General features: G+C 38.4%; 1 protein-coding gene across 1 annotated transcript; it reads left to right on the top strand.

Annotated features, from left to right (window-relative positions):
- Positions 1-15,391: 15,391 nt before the first annotated feature.
- LOC139709619 (adenosine receptor A1-like) lies at positions 15,392-16,828 on the top strand. The gene has a single exon (XM_071621577.1). It carries the CDS (start codon positions 15,392-15,394, stop codon positions 16,826-16,828), a length of 1,437 nt encoding a protein of 478 aa, XP_071477678.1.
- The last annotated feature ends 345 nt before the right edge of the window (positions 16,829-17,173 follow it).

Genomic DNA, 17,173 nt, shown 5'->3' with positions numbered 1-17,173 from the left:
CCGTACTAATCACAGACTGCTGATGCGTACTAATAGGCCTACAACTTGTTTTTACCCAAGGTTTTCATAAGGGTAAAGTCATAATCATACTCGGATACATGATTAAGATCATACATTTGGAACCTTGCCTTCGGGGAGAACATTTTTTAACAAATCATGGGACTGATAAAAGACTAGACTGTGCCACGCCCTCGTTCAGTTCACTGTTAATGGTAAAGGAGGGAAGCCAAAGTAGCTCCATGGTTCATGCAAGGTTCATGGAAGCGCCACAAGAGGTCCCAGTGGACCCAGAGTGCCAGACATTACCCAGACAGCGTGTAGAGCGTAATACTGCACCCTGCTGAAATATTAATGGTCCTAAAAGAGATGAGCATGTAACACAATGGTCGAAGCTCAGTTTAAGAGATCCTTCAAACAAGAAAAACAAAAAAACAAAACGTACAAACATACACACATACAAAAGCAGACAAAAGCAAACAAAAGGAAGTAGAAATGAATTACTACAGTGTTACTTTTAATGGCATTTAATGTTTCACATAAAGTTTATTGAAGCTGTAACCACATTCTCACAGGTCTTTTCTGATATCTATGACTGGGACATCGGTACACTCAGGACTAGATTCCTAGACTTTCAATTACACAGGTCCAGTGGCGGATCCGGGGGGCGCACCGCCCCCCTTTATTTGTTCATTTTTTGTTCAAACAAGAGTTATAAAAAGAAAAAAAATGGGGGAGGGGTGCGTACGCTCTGGTAGGCCCCCCCCCCCTTTATTTTTATTTTCAGTTTCGTTTCTGTGTTGTTGGGATTTTTGTGTTTTCTTGGGTTTTTGTAAGGCGCCCCCTCTTCACAGAATTCCTGGAGCCGCCCCTGAGGTTTCTTCCTCCTCGGGGCCTTGATTCACTGGCTTCTGCAATCAATAGAACACTCCCTCCCATCAGCTACAACTGTCGAAGGGGATTCATGACCAGTTAAAAGTTAGTCTGAAAGAATGAGTGAAATAGATGAAGCACAATAAAGTGTAATTTTGATCAAAATCGGGGGGGGGGGGGATTTCCGAAGTGTTTTGTCATTGATTTTTAACTGAAAATTCTGCTCTCAGCCAATCAAATGCAAGATCGAATGCCATCAGTATATAGTGACTGATTTCATCAGCTCACTCATTAGTTGTTTGAGAACTTTCTGGCGAAAAATTCTATTACCTTTACTTCCCTATTAGGCCTATCCGATTTTGATCTAGTTTTCTCCTTTTGTGTTGATGACATTCCATTTTATTCTTGCTATTTAGATAACTTTAAATTGTCTAGAATTCCCCTTTTATCGACTTTCATAATCAGATATGCCTACTTAGTAACAAAATTAATTATTGTAAATCGCAAACAAGACATGTTAAAGCCTACCTTGTTATCAAGAACCTGATATTATAGGTACAGTTCGAATATTGACAAGGAAAAATAAGTTTTTATTGAAGAAAATGTCGTTCCCTCACAGCAGACACATATTTTTTGACTATCAATATTCCACTTTGCGCACTTACTACGCCTCATTCATGCAGACAGTCCCGGTCCACGCAGACACAACGTGGTGCGATTGCTCAACGCAGACACAACGTGGTGCGATTGCTCACTCGGCGTGATAATAAATATGCATGAGGAATGTTGTGACCAATCACACTAGAGTCTAGTCCAGAGGCGTTCTGGCGTAACCGGTTCAGCCAATGAGGTTCTTCCTTCATGAATCATTCATAAATGTTGCAGTGCTATCAAGGGTGTATCTGTAAGATGTGATGCAATCGCTAAGTGGTGACACAAACTTGCACATGTACTTTTTTGGTGGTTTTAAAGGCATACCATAATTATGCAGATGAAACAAAACCCAGAGCTTAGTGCCTTAAAGGGTGTGTACAGTTCTGGTCGAGGTGAAGATTTAGCTTTTAACGTTTTGTGAGATATTCAGAAACCACTCTATGAGATGTCAAAGAGCATGCAGTTCTAAGGGGTATCAAAAGTTTATTCGATGAAAATCGCTTTTGAAATGGCTGAGATATCCAAAAACAAGGTGAAACAAAGAGATACTAATAAAGATGGGGCATGTCGCCTTTTATTATTAGCACTTCTTTGGATATCTCAGCCATTTGAAAACCAATTTTCATCAAATAAACGTTGAATCCTTCTTAAAATACATGCTCTTTCATATTTCATAAGAGGCTTTTCATTATCTCACTTAGGAATGTTCAAAGCATGAATCCCTACCTCAGCCAGTACTGTACAGTCCCTTTAGCGAGAGTGAGTTAGTCGATATTCGATTAGAGATAGAAACAACGAATGTGAAAATTTGAATCAGTATAATCAAATATTGTGAATGATAGTTAAAATTTGAATTTTCTAGATTAAACTGTATACAGTTATTGTTTAGTGAGAAATATAGTGATATCTCCTTATATTTTAGGCTTCATTGCGATTTTCTTTATAGTATATATGGTGGGATATATTGTGATGCAACTCAACTGCACATGATATGCATCAAAGGTGATATCTCGGACATTACTCTCTAAAAAAATCGAGTGAAAATTTTCACTCTAAAAAGAGTGAATACAAAAAAGAGTGAATTTCGAGTGAAATTGGAGTGAATTTTGAGTGAAAATGCTCATTTTCACTCATTTTGGAGTGACGTCAGGGATCACTCGAAGATTTTGGAGTGATCCCTGACGTCGCTCCAAAATGAGTTAAAATGAACATTTTCACTCAAAATTCACTCCAGTCTCACTCGAAATTCACTCTTTTTTGTATTCACTCTTTTAAGAGTGAATATTTTCACTCTATTTTTTTTAGAGAGTAGATTAAAAAAAAAAAATCATTGCTCCCAATGGTTAACAGTAGGCCTACCTTAAAACGCGGTATGGGACTTTTCACTGCTGCGCTTGTAAAATTGCACTTTCAGTCTTCAAATTTCAATACTTTCGATTAAAATTGTATCTTTCAATTTTCCCGGAATTTCCCTTCTAAATAAATACCAAAACCGCAGAGGCCTACCTTTCTCTAATGACCGCCTGTCAGCGAAAACCGTCTTTCGTGTTTGCTTTGAGCGCCGTTCTGTAAAAAAGGTCTGACTTTGCCATAATGAATAATTATGATGCATACTTTCGAGCCTTATTATACCGTGCATATTGGATATATAAGATATATATATATATATATATATATATATATATATATATATATATATATATAATTTTATCGCAAAAAGAGCTACCTCCATTTTTGTTAGGTTGAGATATTTGTGATTAAAACTGCTTAAAACAAAGAAAACAACAAGAAAATACGGGATATTTTTAATCGTTAACTTCTAGATTATTCCTTTTTATGTGAGGTATTAAAGAAAAAGGCTAAATTTTGCTCTATCTGATGATGGACTTACTTTGAAATGTTTAAAAATGACGCTTAGCTCATTGGTTTTGCAGTGAAACCCTATATCGGAGAGAGAGAGAGAGAGAGGGAGAGAGAGAGAAGAGAGAGGAATGATATAATATATACATGTATTTCATTCCTCACTCTCTCTCGCTCTCCTTCTCTCTCCTTCTCCACCTCTCTATCTCTCTCTTTGTCTCTCATAAACTTATTATCTCATAAACTGTTCAAAGAATTAAAATTCTTTAAGAATAATAATCTGCAAACAACGAAGAATACGTGTTGCGAGGAAAATAATTATTATGTGTGGGGCTGTTGAGTCAATAATGACTAAATTACTTTGTCTGTTCGTTTCTTAGTAAGATGCTCTTTTGGTGGTTATGACATTCTTCGGTTGGTGTAGCGTGGTCTTGTAACAGGTGGGTGTAAAGTATTATAGTAAAAAAAAAAGTTCCAGAAGAGAGACTGATCCGATTGATTAGTAGTCACTCGAGTGAAGTTCATTTCAGCCTTTTAAAATGGCCGTATAATTGATTAGTATCATTACACACAACGGTAATGCATGACATGCAATAGACTTGCTGATTACACTATTGATAAACACATGGCACTCACTTGCCTGCTCCCAATCGGGGCCTGAGTGGATGAGAATATTATCATCTGCCGGGTGGAAAGAGGACTGGTAAAACCAGTAACTGCCAAATAATCCTGACGGCCGAACTATCGAGAACTACACGGTTGTGATACAACGGGTATAATAGTGTACCGGTGGCAAGGGGACTGGTAAAGTCAGTTTCAGGGTCGTGGAGCAGAATCCTCTCTCCCTTATAAGCATTATTCGGTTTTAAAAAAAAATGCGTCAAAGAGCGTATAAGAACGTGGCGGCACTCTAACTCGGGACCTCCGTTCAGCCTCATCATCACAGAACTGAGTTCTGTGCTCATCATCCTGGGCTCCCATTTACTGATGGAAGCGATAGGTGGCGCTTTTAAAGCACTGACGTTCGCTCCCATTGACGGCTTTCATAGTGTGAAACACGCCCCCAGCACCCTGGATTCCACATCAAGTCGACTCAAATGGAAAGACTACATCTTACCGGAAAACACAAATTGCTAGAAGCTTCACTTTATCAGTCAGTAGACTGGTTTTTATGGATGAAGATTTGAGAAATCTTCTTTCCTCAAAAATACGTTGCGTAGCTATTGCAATTCTACAACCTGATCTTTTTATTGATCATGAATAATTATGTCAGAAAGAAAATTTAAGCCAGCTTTGGATAAGTTCAGGTGAACCGTGTATGCGATGAATAGTATAACGTTGAGACTTTAAATTACCGACTCGTATAGAAACATGACAAACTTAGATATTTCATATAACTTTTTTTTTTAATTCTACGTGTGATTTAAATTATTGAAATTAATGAACAACTCGAGACACGAATTTCATTAATTTGAATAAATGCGCAAAAGACCTACCCGCTGAATGCTATAAAGATTAGATCCAGCACTACAGCGGTTGGGCGGAAGCTCTGTGGACTAGGATCAGGACTTCGTAGGTTCGAATTCTGCCTGTGCATATTTGCCCATTACTTTTTTTTAATTTGCACAGTTTACACAATAAAACACTGATTAATTTGGTAGGTACTTATACGTCGATGTAGGGTTATTAATCTATTGTCAATCAGTTGCAATAATTCTTATATCAAATGAATTTAGGGGAACAGTTTCATAAATCTTTTTTTATCCAAAAATAAATGTACTTATTTATTTACAGTCTATTCAGGACTCTTGCGATATCCTCGGGGAAAAAAATGATTTTGGTAATTTGTAGCAAAAACTTACTAAAATACAATGTATTTCTTACTTCGGTGTTCTTCGCTTTCTACATTCATCGCGGCTTAAGTTCTAATCTTTTGAAGAAAAAAAAATCTGTGGTGATTTTTCTTGTTATGCTATGGAATACAACAATACGAGAAAGTTGACATCATCTAAGGGTTTGGTCCGAAGAAGTGAATCTGCAGAAAACACCATTGTGCACTTAACAATGATCTCCCCTCAAGGTCGAAAAGAAGAATGGGAAAATAAAATAAAGGCACCGCAGAATCACTAATCTGTTTCCTGCTCCACATACCAGTGTGTGTCATGGCCAACTATGACAGAACACGATGTTATCTATCATTGCCAGTTGATGAGTCAGTCATCTTATTGACATAGCTTACAGCTATTTTCGGAGTTGGCGAGTCAGCGACAAACAAAAGCTTTGTACAAAACAACATCGGCAAGCGCAAGTCGCGATAGAAATCCGTCAAGGAGTATAATAATTATCCATATATAGCTTGGTTTTACCTACGAAAATGTTTTCCAAGAAAGGAGAGGTTAACTCGAAAAATTAACATGTGAACTCAGTGAACGAAGATGGACGCTTCAGTATTGGAATTTTGAGGAATGTTTGGACATGCCGTTTAAAAGTCATGAATGTTTATAAAGGTTTTGTTTAAAGCATGTGCCATGAGAGCTGGATATGAACAATACGACAATTATTTATACATGAGGTCACAATAGTACAACGATATGAACTAACAATCTTGGGCTTGAGTTGAGTTTTTGTGGAAATTCTTTATGATAAACAGAATATATACCAAAAAAAAAAAAACCAAACACAATGTTAGTTAATGATAATTATAACACATTTCTTGTTACAGACAGGAATTAATCAAGGCTCATTAAAATCTTCTCCTCCTTTTCTGAATTATAAAGATAAAGTGCTCTTCCGTCACACTTGAAAAATAACATTTCTTTACCTTACTGGACTATGACTGTTACGTGCACGTGCTGATAACTTTGCCATCCAGCCATGACGCTATCTATACGTGCATTTAAAGGCCCTGTTTACCTTTGGGAGCAGTGATTTAAAAAACTATTCAAGATATCACATTTGATGCATTTGTGTAGGTCAATTGTATCACAAAACATCCTACTATCATATAAAATGTTCGCAATAAAGCCTAAAATAGAGGAGACATCACTATTTTTTCTCATTAAAACCATAACTGTAGACGGTTTAGTCTGAACACATTATACTGATTATTCTTTTTAATAATAACTATTGTTCACATTTTGCATATTCAACAATACTTAACATCGATTATACTGGTTCTAATTTTTACATTTGTTGTTTCTATCCCTAAATCACAAATTAGAACTATTTGAAGCACTAATGCTGCATGGGTTTTTGTTTCATCTCCAAACGGTAATTTATGCCTTTAAGCATTTAAAAGAAAGAAGAAGAATCAATAACAAGAGCGTATTGTGGGATTTTCTTCCAAATTTGTGTTGACGTGTTCGTTTCTCTCAATCTATACATCTCTATGGGGAAACTCCCATTAGCCTGACAATGCAAAGCATTATGCACGCGTGGTATTTCCTTTCCTTGTGTTACACGATATGAGAGAACGACCTAGCATAAGGAAAAAAGATCATGTGACTGCTAGCTCACTGGTTTTCTCTTTATGACTTTACCCTCATGACCAACTATAAAGTTAAAAGGATGGTATAGTATTGGTGGGGATGAGGATTGAGTTTTTAACTTTTTGAAAGATACTGAGAAAAATCTTATGAAATATTACAGAGCATAATATACCACTCTTAAAGTAATTCAAAGTTTAATAGGAGGAAATAATCGGTTTTGCAGTGGCTGAGACATCCAAAAACAATGTAGAACAAAGAGAAAGGTGGGTCCCTCCATAATTTTATTTTGTATTGCTTGTTTTGGATATCTCAACCATTTCAAAACCAATTTTCATCAAAAATAGTCGTTGAATTTCTATGGCTCTTTCATACTTCTAAGAGGTTTTGCATTATCTCACCAAAGAAGTTAGAAACCTGAAGCCCGGGTCTCAACCATTACTACACTATCCCTTTAAAACCAGCAACCTAGCTAACTTCATTCATATTGATTTCATATCTCGAACTCCCCATGGGCGCCATTCAACACGAGGGGAAAATGCCTCGTTGGAAATGTGAGAATTGTTTATTTTATTATCATTATTATTATTATTATTATTATTATTATTATTATTATTATTATTATTATTATTATTACCATCACTGTTATCATGATTATTATTATTATTATTATTATAATTATTATTGTTATTATTAGTAGTAGTAGTATTTAGACAGGGCAGAGCCAGGCAAAAACTGCCTTTTTTTCCAGTCAAGGTTTTCTCACTTGATTCTGGTACTTTAGACCATACTTAACAAAATAAGCTTCTGCGCCATCTTGAAATCTGTCCTGAATCCAAGATGGCCGCAAAAAATCCAAAATGGCCGCCAGAGGACCTAAAACGTGCCTTCTGTGCTTAAGATTTGTCTGGGAATGGGTTTTTTTTTACTCTATTTGATGATAAATGGTAAGAGAAATAAGATTCAGTGGATTAAAATTAGAATCAGTTTCTTTTTTATTGCGAAAATCCAACATGGCCGCCAGACGCAGCTCCCGAAATTAATAAATGTCATAGTAACCGGAGGGCCAAACCCTAAAAACTTGCTTACTTAACGAGTGAGTTCCACTCTCTCTACAAACTAAGTAGACCATGCTTATTTTCAAATTTCTATTGTAACAAACAACATACCACTGGTCTACCTCAAAAAATTTGTTGCAAAAGCCTCCAAATCCAAAATGGCGTCCAAGATGGCCGCCATATTTACTGAATTTGCTATTTGAAAGATAGAATTTGATAGAAACATCATATTTCAACAAATGTGATGTCATATGAAAGAGAATAACATTTTCTACAAGTTGATACCATTTTTGTGGGAGATTGTGATAACTGGATTGAGATTTTAAGGAAAAATACTCATTTTTTAAATATTTTTCTGAAAAAAAGGAAAATCATGAAAATGCTTGATTCAGCATAAATCAGAAAAAGACTGAAGGATTATCTTAAAACGTTTTAAGAATTTTGCTTAACATATGATTAATATTTAGAGAAAATTAGGGGTCAGTACCATATGTGGTTCAGGAGTTATAATGTCTCAAACTTGAAAACTCACTATGTAAAAATTTCCACGTTAGCTGTGACAAGACCTTGTTGGTCGTAAAGAGAGTCTGCACGCGCCAAGACTACTACACGCACCACTGGCACTGACGCTTGTAGCAGTGCCAGTGGTGCGTGTAGTAGTCTTGGTGCGCGCAGACATTTTTGACAAACAAGAGTTTGTGCCTGCAAACTAGCTTTTCATACCAAGTGGTAGCTCAGGTGACGCCGATCGCTATCATTTCAAAGTAGATTGTTCTGGAGCAGATGAGATGAAGCAAAAAAATTCTTTCAAATAGAGGTAGAAGCTTGAAACAACCATGCTATAGAAAGTTTAAAACAAAATTTGGATCAATCACTCAAAAACTTCAAGATTGCAGGCCATCAAAGCTGACATAGTTTATTGTGCCAAATTAAATGTATTATTTTAATTTTGGTACAATTTTGTCTGTTGTCCTATCTATTTATAGTTTTTATATATTTTGAACATTGTAGTGCTATTTCAAACCGTCATGGGTTTTTATGGAGATATTTTTAAAACCAGTGATATTCTACTCCGAAAAAGGAAAAAAAAATCGAGTGGAAGTTTCATTTTTGAAGGAGTTAATAACGGAAATCAGTAAATTCACTCTTAAATGAGTGAAAATTTTCATTTTCACTCATTTTAGAGTGACCTTAGGGATCACTCGTCACTCTTTGAGTAATCCCTGAGATCACTCTAAAAGGAATGAAAATGAACATTTCCACTCTCGAGTGATCCTGATATCTAAAATGTGAAAGCATCTACCAATGGCATTAGTTCAATTCAATTTTGACACTATAACCCACATGAAATCAGCCTAAAACGATGTAAGAAAAATCTATTAACAGTGAATACACTTTCAGCATGCTTATTTGTAAATTCAATTCAATTCAATTCAATTCAATTCAAGGTTTTATTTCATTTTTCGACAAGAACATATAAACATCACTTCTTTTTTGGTAACAGAAAATCAGGTGCTCAAAACTATTTAGGATGAAAAGAATAAAATAATTGTAGCACCTTGCAATCATTACAGATTATCATAAAACTCGAGTGATTTGAAGTAAGTAAACATTGTGGATAATTCGAAAAATGGAGGGACCCACTAAAAAGACAAGTCTTGTAGAATGTAGGCCCCTCAGAAATGTGAATATACAGCATGAATAATCATTTTGGACAGTGTTATTTGAACAATATGCTGAAAAGTAATTTCGCACAACACATTTAAAAGCAACTTTGAGAAATTGCCGCCATGTCGGATTTTTCGGGGGGGGGGGGGGTGCTCGGATCAGAAGGGCTTTCAAGGACATGTACGGATCAGATATTATTACACGAGTAACATACAAGTACAAAAGCATATCTTTGATACAGAAGCATTTCTTTTTTAAATCAAAGATCGGGCCTTACCCAAACACTAAAATGAGCTCCACCCCCCCCCCCCCCCCAAAAAAAAAAAAATAATAAATAAACCCTCAATATGGTTTAAACAAGGACAATATATATGATAGACAGCAATACAAGAAATTCTAAAAATATATCAAATTATTAATTAAGATTTGACTCTGACGCAACACACTAAATGTATCGTTTACCATTGGAAGAGATATCACATTCGATTTATATGTGCAGGTTAGTTGTATCACAAAACATTCTACCATGTAAAAAAAAAAAAATATATATATATATATGTATATATATATAATATAATGAAGCCTAAAACATACGGAGATATCACCATTTCTTTTCAAGAAACCATAACATTGATAACTGTTGACAACTTAGTATAAAAAACTAGAAATGTCGCTACGGCGACTGGTATGCCTCCGCCATAATGCATGGTTCTCCTAATAGGTCTATAGTACAATGTCTTGTCAATGTGTGATGTCAGTTTCACACAATTGGCAAAATATTAAAATGACAGGTTTGCCACAAATCATTGTCTTGACAATGTGTGATGACAGTTTCACACAATTGGCAAAATATTAAAATGACAGGTTTGCCACAAATGAGCTGAATGTTCACTTTCCTAGAACTAGGTTCAATTGGATGAATGATTAAAACGTCAGAGTACAGGTATTTGGGGAACTGATGATTTTTACTTGACTTTTGACCCTTTTATAAGTTTATGCATTGAGTAATTTTCAAGGTATTGAGAAAAAGTATAATTTCAGTATCAAATGGCAAAATAGCATTATCTAAACCTGGCCTTTAACCTTTGACCTCAGTTCCGAAGAGAATCACTGTCAGGTAGAACATGCATAAATATGTAAGTTTCATGATGACACCTTGAGTTACTTTCGAGATATGGAGGAAAAAGTGCAATTAAGCACTTTCACTTGACCTTTGACCTTTTGACTTTTGACCTTTTGGCAAAAACTTCCCACAGAATATATATTTGGTAATACATGCATACATCAAGTTTAAAAAAAAAAACCTTCAGGCATTGCATAAATATAAGTAGTGATATTTTGAGGAGTTGACCTTGACCTTTGATCCTCTGACCTTTGACCCATGACCCCCAACTTTCCTAGATAATCACTGCCCATCGGTACAAGCATATTAAGTTCCATGAAGATACCTTGAACCATTTGCGAGATATGGAGAAAAACAAAATTTCAACCTTTTTTTCACAAAATAACCTGTGACCTGTGACCTTTGACCCCATGACCCTAAAATCCAAACAAAGTATTATCACCCAGGATATACCCTCATACCAAGTTTGATGTAAAACCACCACACGGTTCTTGAGATATCGACAAAAACAAAACGGGACGGACGTCCGGACGTACGTATGTATGGACGGACGGACGACTCGAAAACATAATGCCTCCGGCCACTTCGTTGGCGGAGGCATAAAAACATATCAGAACAATCTACTTTGAAATAACGATCAGCGTCACCTGAGCTACCACTTGGTATGTAAAGTTAGTTTGCAGGCACAAACTCTTGTTTGTCTAAAAAGTCTGCGCGCACCAAGACTACTACACGCACCACTGGCACTGTTGCAAGCGTCAGTGCCAGGGGTGCGTGTAGTAGTCTTGGCGCGTGCAGACTCTCTTTACGACCAACAAGGTCTTGTCACAGCTAAAGTGGAAATTTTTACACAGTGAGTTTTCAAGTTTGAGACATTATAACTCCTGAACCGCAAATGGTACTTACCCCTAATTTTCTCCAAATATTAATTATATGTTAAGCAAAATTCTTAAAAACGTTTCAAGATAATCCTTTAGTCTTTTTCTGATTTATGCTGAATCAAGCATTTTCATGATTTTCCTTTTTTCAGAAAAATATCAAAAAATGAGTGTTTTTCCTTTATATCTCAATTCAGTTTTCACAATCGCCCACAAAAATGGTATCAACTTGTAGAAAACGTTATTCTCTTTCATATGACATCACATTTGTTGAAATATGATGTTTCTATCAAAGTCTATCTTTCAAATAGCAAATTCAGTAAATATGGCGGCCATCTTGGACGCCACTTTGGATTTGGAGGCTTTCGCAGCAATTTTTTTGAGGTAGACCAGTGGAATGTTGTTTGTTACAATAAAAATTTGAAAATAAGCATGGTCTACTTAGTTTGTAGAGAGAGTGGAACTCACTTGTTAAGTAAGCAAGTTTTTAGGGTTTGGCCCTCCGGTTACTATGACATTTATTAATTTCGGGAGCTGCGTCTGGCGGCCATGTTAGATTTTCGCAATAAAAAAGAAACTGATTTTGATTTTAATTCACTGAATCTTATTCCTCTTACCATTTATCATCAAATAGAGTAAAAAAACCCATCCCCAGACAAATCTTAACCACAGAAGGCACGTTTTAGGTCCTCTGGCGGCCATTTTGGATATTTGGCGGCCATCTTGGATTTGGGACCGATTTCAAGATGGCGCAGAAGCTTATTTTGCTAAGTATGGTCTAAAGTACCAGAATCAAGTGAGAAAACCTTGACTGGAAAAAAAGGCAGTTTTTGCCTGGCTCTGCCCTGTCTATATTATTAGTATTATTATCATCATTATTATTATTGATGCTCGCTCTATAGCGTTTGAACGGCTAACCGAGGGATTCAAACAGCGTCGCAAAATGAAGAAGGCCCGATCAAGGGCATTTCGGGGTTCTTTCTTTTTCTTTTTCTTCTTCTTCTTCTGGGGGCAATCTTCCACTTTCATCCTGAAGATTCTTGCTGATATCAACCGGTTTATTTTGTTTTCCTTGTCTTTTATTCCCCTTGTTTTACCTTGTTTTTGTTTTGTATTGTACTGTTTTGCGTGTGTGTGTTTGACCACTTCATCGGGATTTCACTCCGCATGCTCTTTACGAGAGGAGTGGAGTGGGTCCTCAAGTGTAGGGCAGGGGGCTTTAAGTCTTCTCGGAAGACTTGGCAATGAAGATTGAAGTGCCTTGCCGAAGGTTACGTATACTGGCAGGCTTGGGTTCGAACACCTCATCCATGTCATTATTATGTGCGTGGAAGCCCGCGAACTTATCTGCATGGGTTTAACGGTCAGCCACGGCGACGGTTCATAGTTAAAGTTATTATACCCCACGCATTCAAATAAAACATGGTGAATAATAGGAGAGATGGGTGATTCCTTATCCTTTTGACGTGAGTGTTGTTGTTGTTTTCATCTTCAGTGTTTAGATAGAATCAACATATGCAATGAAGGGGTTTACATATGAAGGGATATGTTCCTTCTATTTCTCATGAATTCCTCCTTCAATACGTTCAACTTCAGCATCCATGCTCATGTCAGTCTTTATAGTAGTAGCCTATTTTACACGCTATAGAAGACAAAAGGTGCAATTCTCCTGAGCTTCAACGGAATTGCAGTGTATTCATGTTTAATGGCAAATTAACAACCTAATCTGTATAGCTTCCATAATCATCATCATCATCATAAATTAAATGACAATAGTGAATTTCTTTGTCAACTTTGGTGTGCATGAACAAGTATAATAGTACGAATATTTGGTTCGGGAGAGAAATGATGGCGAATCATGAATTACATCGATTATTGTCATTACGGGAGTATAGAACCTCGTACAGAATGTAATCGCCAGCCCTGCACGCAACGGATCGCAACGCACGTCCCACTTCGATAACATGCGAATCAGGGAACATTATCTTCTAAGAGCTGACACGGAAGACGATGCTCACGCAGCGGCGTATCTCGTCCACTGCAAGGACGCAATCAGTTCACGACGCCACGAGCTAGCCGGAACCAACTGGCACAGTTGTCTCCTCTTCTCTAATTGTTATTTGAAGAACTCTCCGTAGTTATACATCGTATCCACCAGTCCTCTTGACACAGTTCCCACTGGCAGCTTGGCGGTTCAATCCGGGAAGCGCTGTGCTCTTTCGTGCAGCACGAGTGTTTGCTGATGTAAACGTCGTTACCTCCGTCTCCCCATTCGGATACCGCATCGGCCTGTCGATCTATATCTTTGGTGTGCTCAAATATTTCAACGGACGATTGGAGGTATTTTGCTATTTGATGGAACACGTCTGAAACCATAGCCTTGTGGTTGAATAGAAATATTCTGGTAACAACTGTCAGCATGGGTGAATGACGATCGGCAAAGTTTAGACTGGACAAACTCCAACCGTCCATTAAGTGCGTTGTATGTAGATATCGAACAGACTAGATTTCTAGTGATGACGGTGACAACAAAATGTATCTTTTGTGCGCTTGCAACAGCCCCTGCTTCTGTGGGATAATCATGTGGATACATTAATCCTTTGCTTCTAAGCTTTATGACGGTTTCGCAAAGACTTAACACTTGCAGTATCGGGAGCCCAACGGGATCGAGCGGAATAAATGTACCGATAGAATTGATAGAATCTATAGAGTCCGGTATTTTGGGTAAAATGAATTAATTGTGCTCACGTCATTGGTCACGTCAGAAACGAGTTGCAACACAGTCGCATGACACGGCGGTCGATTCATCATTCACGGTGATTCGCCAGATTTTCGTCAATCTATAATCACGTGATCGGCATTACGAGAGAGTTATTTGTGGCCATCTATTTGCTTTATGTGTTCCTTCCCGCTCTAAACTCCTTGTCAACTTTTGAGTACCTCGAATTTCCTAAGGGGGTCGTGCCGCGACTATTCTTTCCGGGTGTACGGAAGCCCGCTGTTTAGTGGAATGTGTCCCAATACGTAAAGAGGTTAATAATAAAACTTTGGTTCCTGACAAGCACACGTATGTACCAATATTTGCCGCTGGAGATTCCTATTTTCAAGCCGACTCGGGTAAACAGCAGCAGCGACTGGTTGTCCTTTCGCCGTCTATACCTGTGAGGCGCAAGTCTGACATCGGAGAAATACTTTTAGTTCTTACAATCACACATTGACCCAGAATCTATTTTTTCTACACATTTTTTGTTTCGAAAGATACGACGCCATCTCGAGATATTGGAAAAGTGGGACAGTGATAAACCTGCGAAAGAGGAATATCATTAGAAAATGACAACGCTTTAGGCTGTTTTGTTCCCTTCCTATCGGCAATTGTATGACCAAGTTAGTGATGGAGAGACACGCGTTTAATGCTAACTGTGATAATATTTCTCTTCCAGCATTTGTTGCATTGTATGACGTCTTCGTACAGTTTCTGTGACACCTGACCTCTAGAAGACTGGTGAAGCTATTACATATTAACAAACGTTTTCTGATACCAAAACTTCGGAGCAGGAAAAAAAAAGATAATGCACTGGCATTTCCTTGAACTGAACGCCCGGATTCACCTTGTAACCCTGCTTACGGGATAAACCCGTGTATTCAAGTATTTCCAAATCAGTCTGCGATAGTATTGTTTGCGATACGGATTGGCATGTGCTGGATTTTTTTTCCCTTTTTGTCTCGTAGAACGAAATCTTGCTGGAGAAAAAGAGAGAAAAAATGGAAGATTCTGTCTATTCCCTCCATTCCAGCATGTTTCAAACGAGCACGCAGCATCCGAGTACCGAAGCATGGTGGACTGAGAATGCTACGGAAGTCGAGCTCGAAGTGAATGCGACGGACATGGCGTTCGTCACGCGGGAAGGACGGTCAGGTGACAAGGTTACGTTCGTCTCACTTCAACCCCCGAACATAGTCGACTTGGGCATCGGGTTCGGACACCTGGAAGGAGCTCAGCTGCGCGCCGCGCTTTCGATCATGACCATACTCGAACTCCTAGTCATAGTGAGCAACATCCTCGTCATCGCGGTGATCCGTCATCATAGATTGCTCCGTACGACCACGAACCTCTACATCATTAGCCTGGCTGTTAGCGATCTTTTCTGCGCGTTGGGAATGCCCATTGGACTCTTGGCCAAATACATACCGGACATCTTTCTGCATTCCGTTTACATCTGTATCTTGCCATTTTGTCTTTTAATGACCGTCTTAGCTTCGGCCATATTGAATCTTCTCGCTGTTTCAATCGATCGATACATGGCTCTTGTCAGGCCGCTTCGATACCAAGTCATAATGACTAAAAGGAAGTCATTGTTGTTTATTACTGGTGCATGGAGTTTGTCATTTCTAGTTGGGTTCATATCGATGGTGTGGCAAAAACCTCCGTACTACAATGACTCAAACATGGGATACTGCCAGTGGGACCGTGTAGTTACCGAGGGTTACATGTACCTGTACTCTGTGCTAATTCTAGCCATCCCAATCTTAGTCATCATAGGCTTGTACATCCAGATCTTTTGCATTGCACGAACCCACGCCAAGAGCATCGACAAGACTAGGACACGGGTCTTCAGTCCCAGGGCCGACGCTTCCACCGTCGATTCTGTATCGATGGCTGCCCTTCAAGCACCTGTTGTATCTAGACTGAAGAAAGCCTCGGATGATTGCAGCACCACGTCCGTTTCAACTAGTCGTCGACTAGTCATCAGTCTCGAGACCAGAGTCGCAATTACGATAGGCGTGATCGTGTGCACATTCGCTGTTTGCTGGCTTCCGCTGACCATCACTCTTTTGCTGAGTGTGTTTTGCAAGGACGACGGCTCGTGTGGCGTCACTGCCGAGGTACGCGGGTGGCTAGGGATCCTAACGCTGGTCAACAGCTTCTTCAATCCAATCATCTACACAGCCAGGACTAAAGAGTTTTGTGACGCCTTCAGAGAACTCTGTTCGAAATCGAAGGCGTGGTGTCTGACGAGATCACGTCGATGTTACCAATCAGGTTCGGACGATGATCATAGTCGTTCAGCGGCGTACTCCGCCGCACCAAGGGACTCAAAATCTAGTGTCATCTTCGAGGTCAAAGCCAGCATTAAGTGCCATGCGGCAACTCAGACAGCCTTTGACCTCCAAGGCGAGAATGGCATTCATATCATTTCTAAGACAACTGCATCATGCGATGCACATGTGTGATATCATGATGTCAACTATTTAAATAATTATTATACCAGGAAATTGTTATACTGAAACGTTAACCTTTAAAGCATATTATAGCTGGAAACGTCATATGAATTTAATCACATGCTTTACTAACCTGAAGCTGGTCAATAGAACCTGACTAGAGTGAGATTGTGAGTCGTACTGGTATAGCTTGTATATATGTAGATACACGCCGAGAACTAGCATGCCGTTAGTCAAAGTAGCGGGACTAGCGTGAAGCTAGCCAAAGTGGCGGAACTCTCATAAGCTAGTCAACACGGTCAACGTGATGAAATAGCCAAGCTGGCGGGACCAGCGTAAAGCTTTCGCCATACTGAG

Source organism: Diadema antillarum, unplaced genomic scaffold (assembly GCF_040938485.1).
Source record: "Diadema antillarum isolate AM-2024a unplaced genomic scaffold, OU_Dant_1.0 seq00001455_RagTag, whole genome shotgun sequence".
Classification (NCBI taxonomy): domain Eukaryota; kingdom Metazoa; phylum Echinodermata; class Echinoidea; order Diadematoida; family Diadematidae; genus Diadema; species Diadema antillarum.
This window is presented reverse-complemented; position numbering and strand designations above follow the sequence as displayed.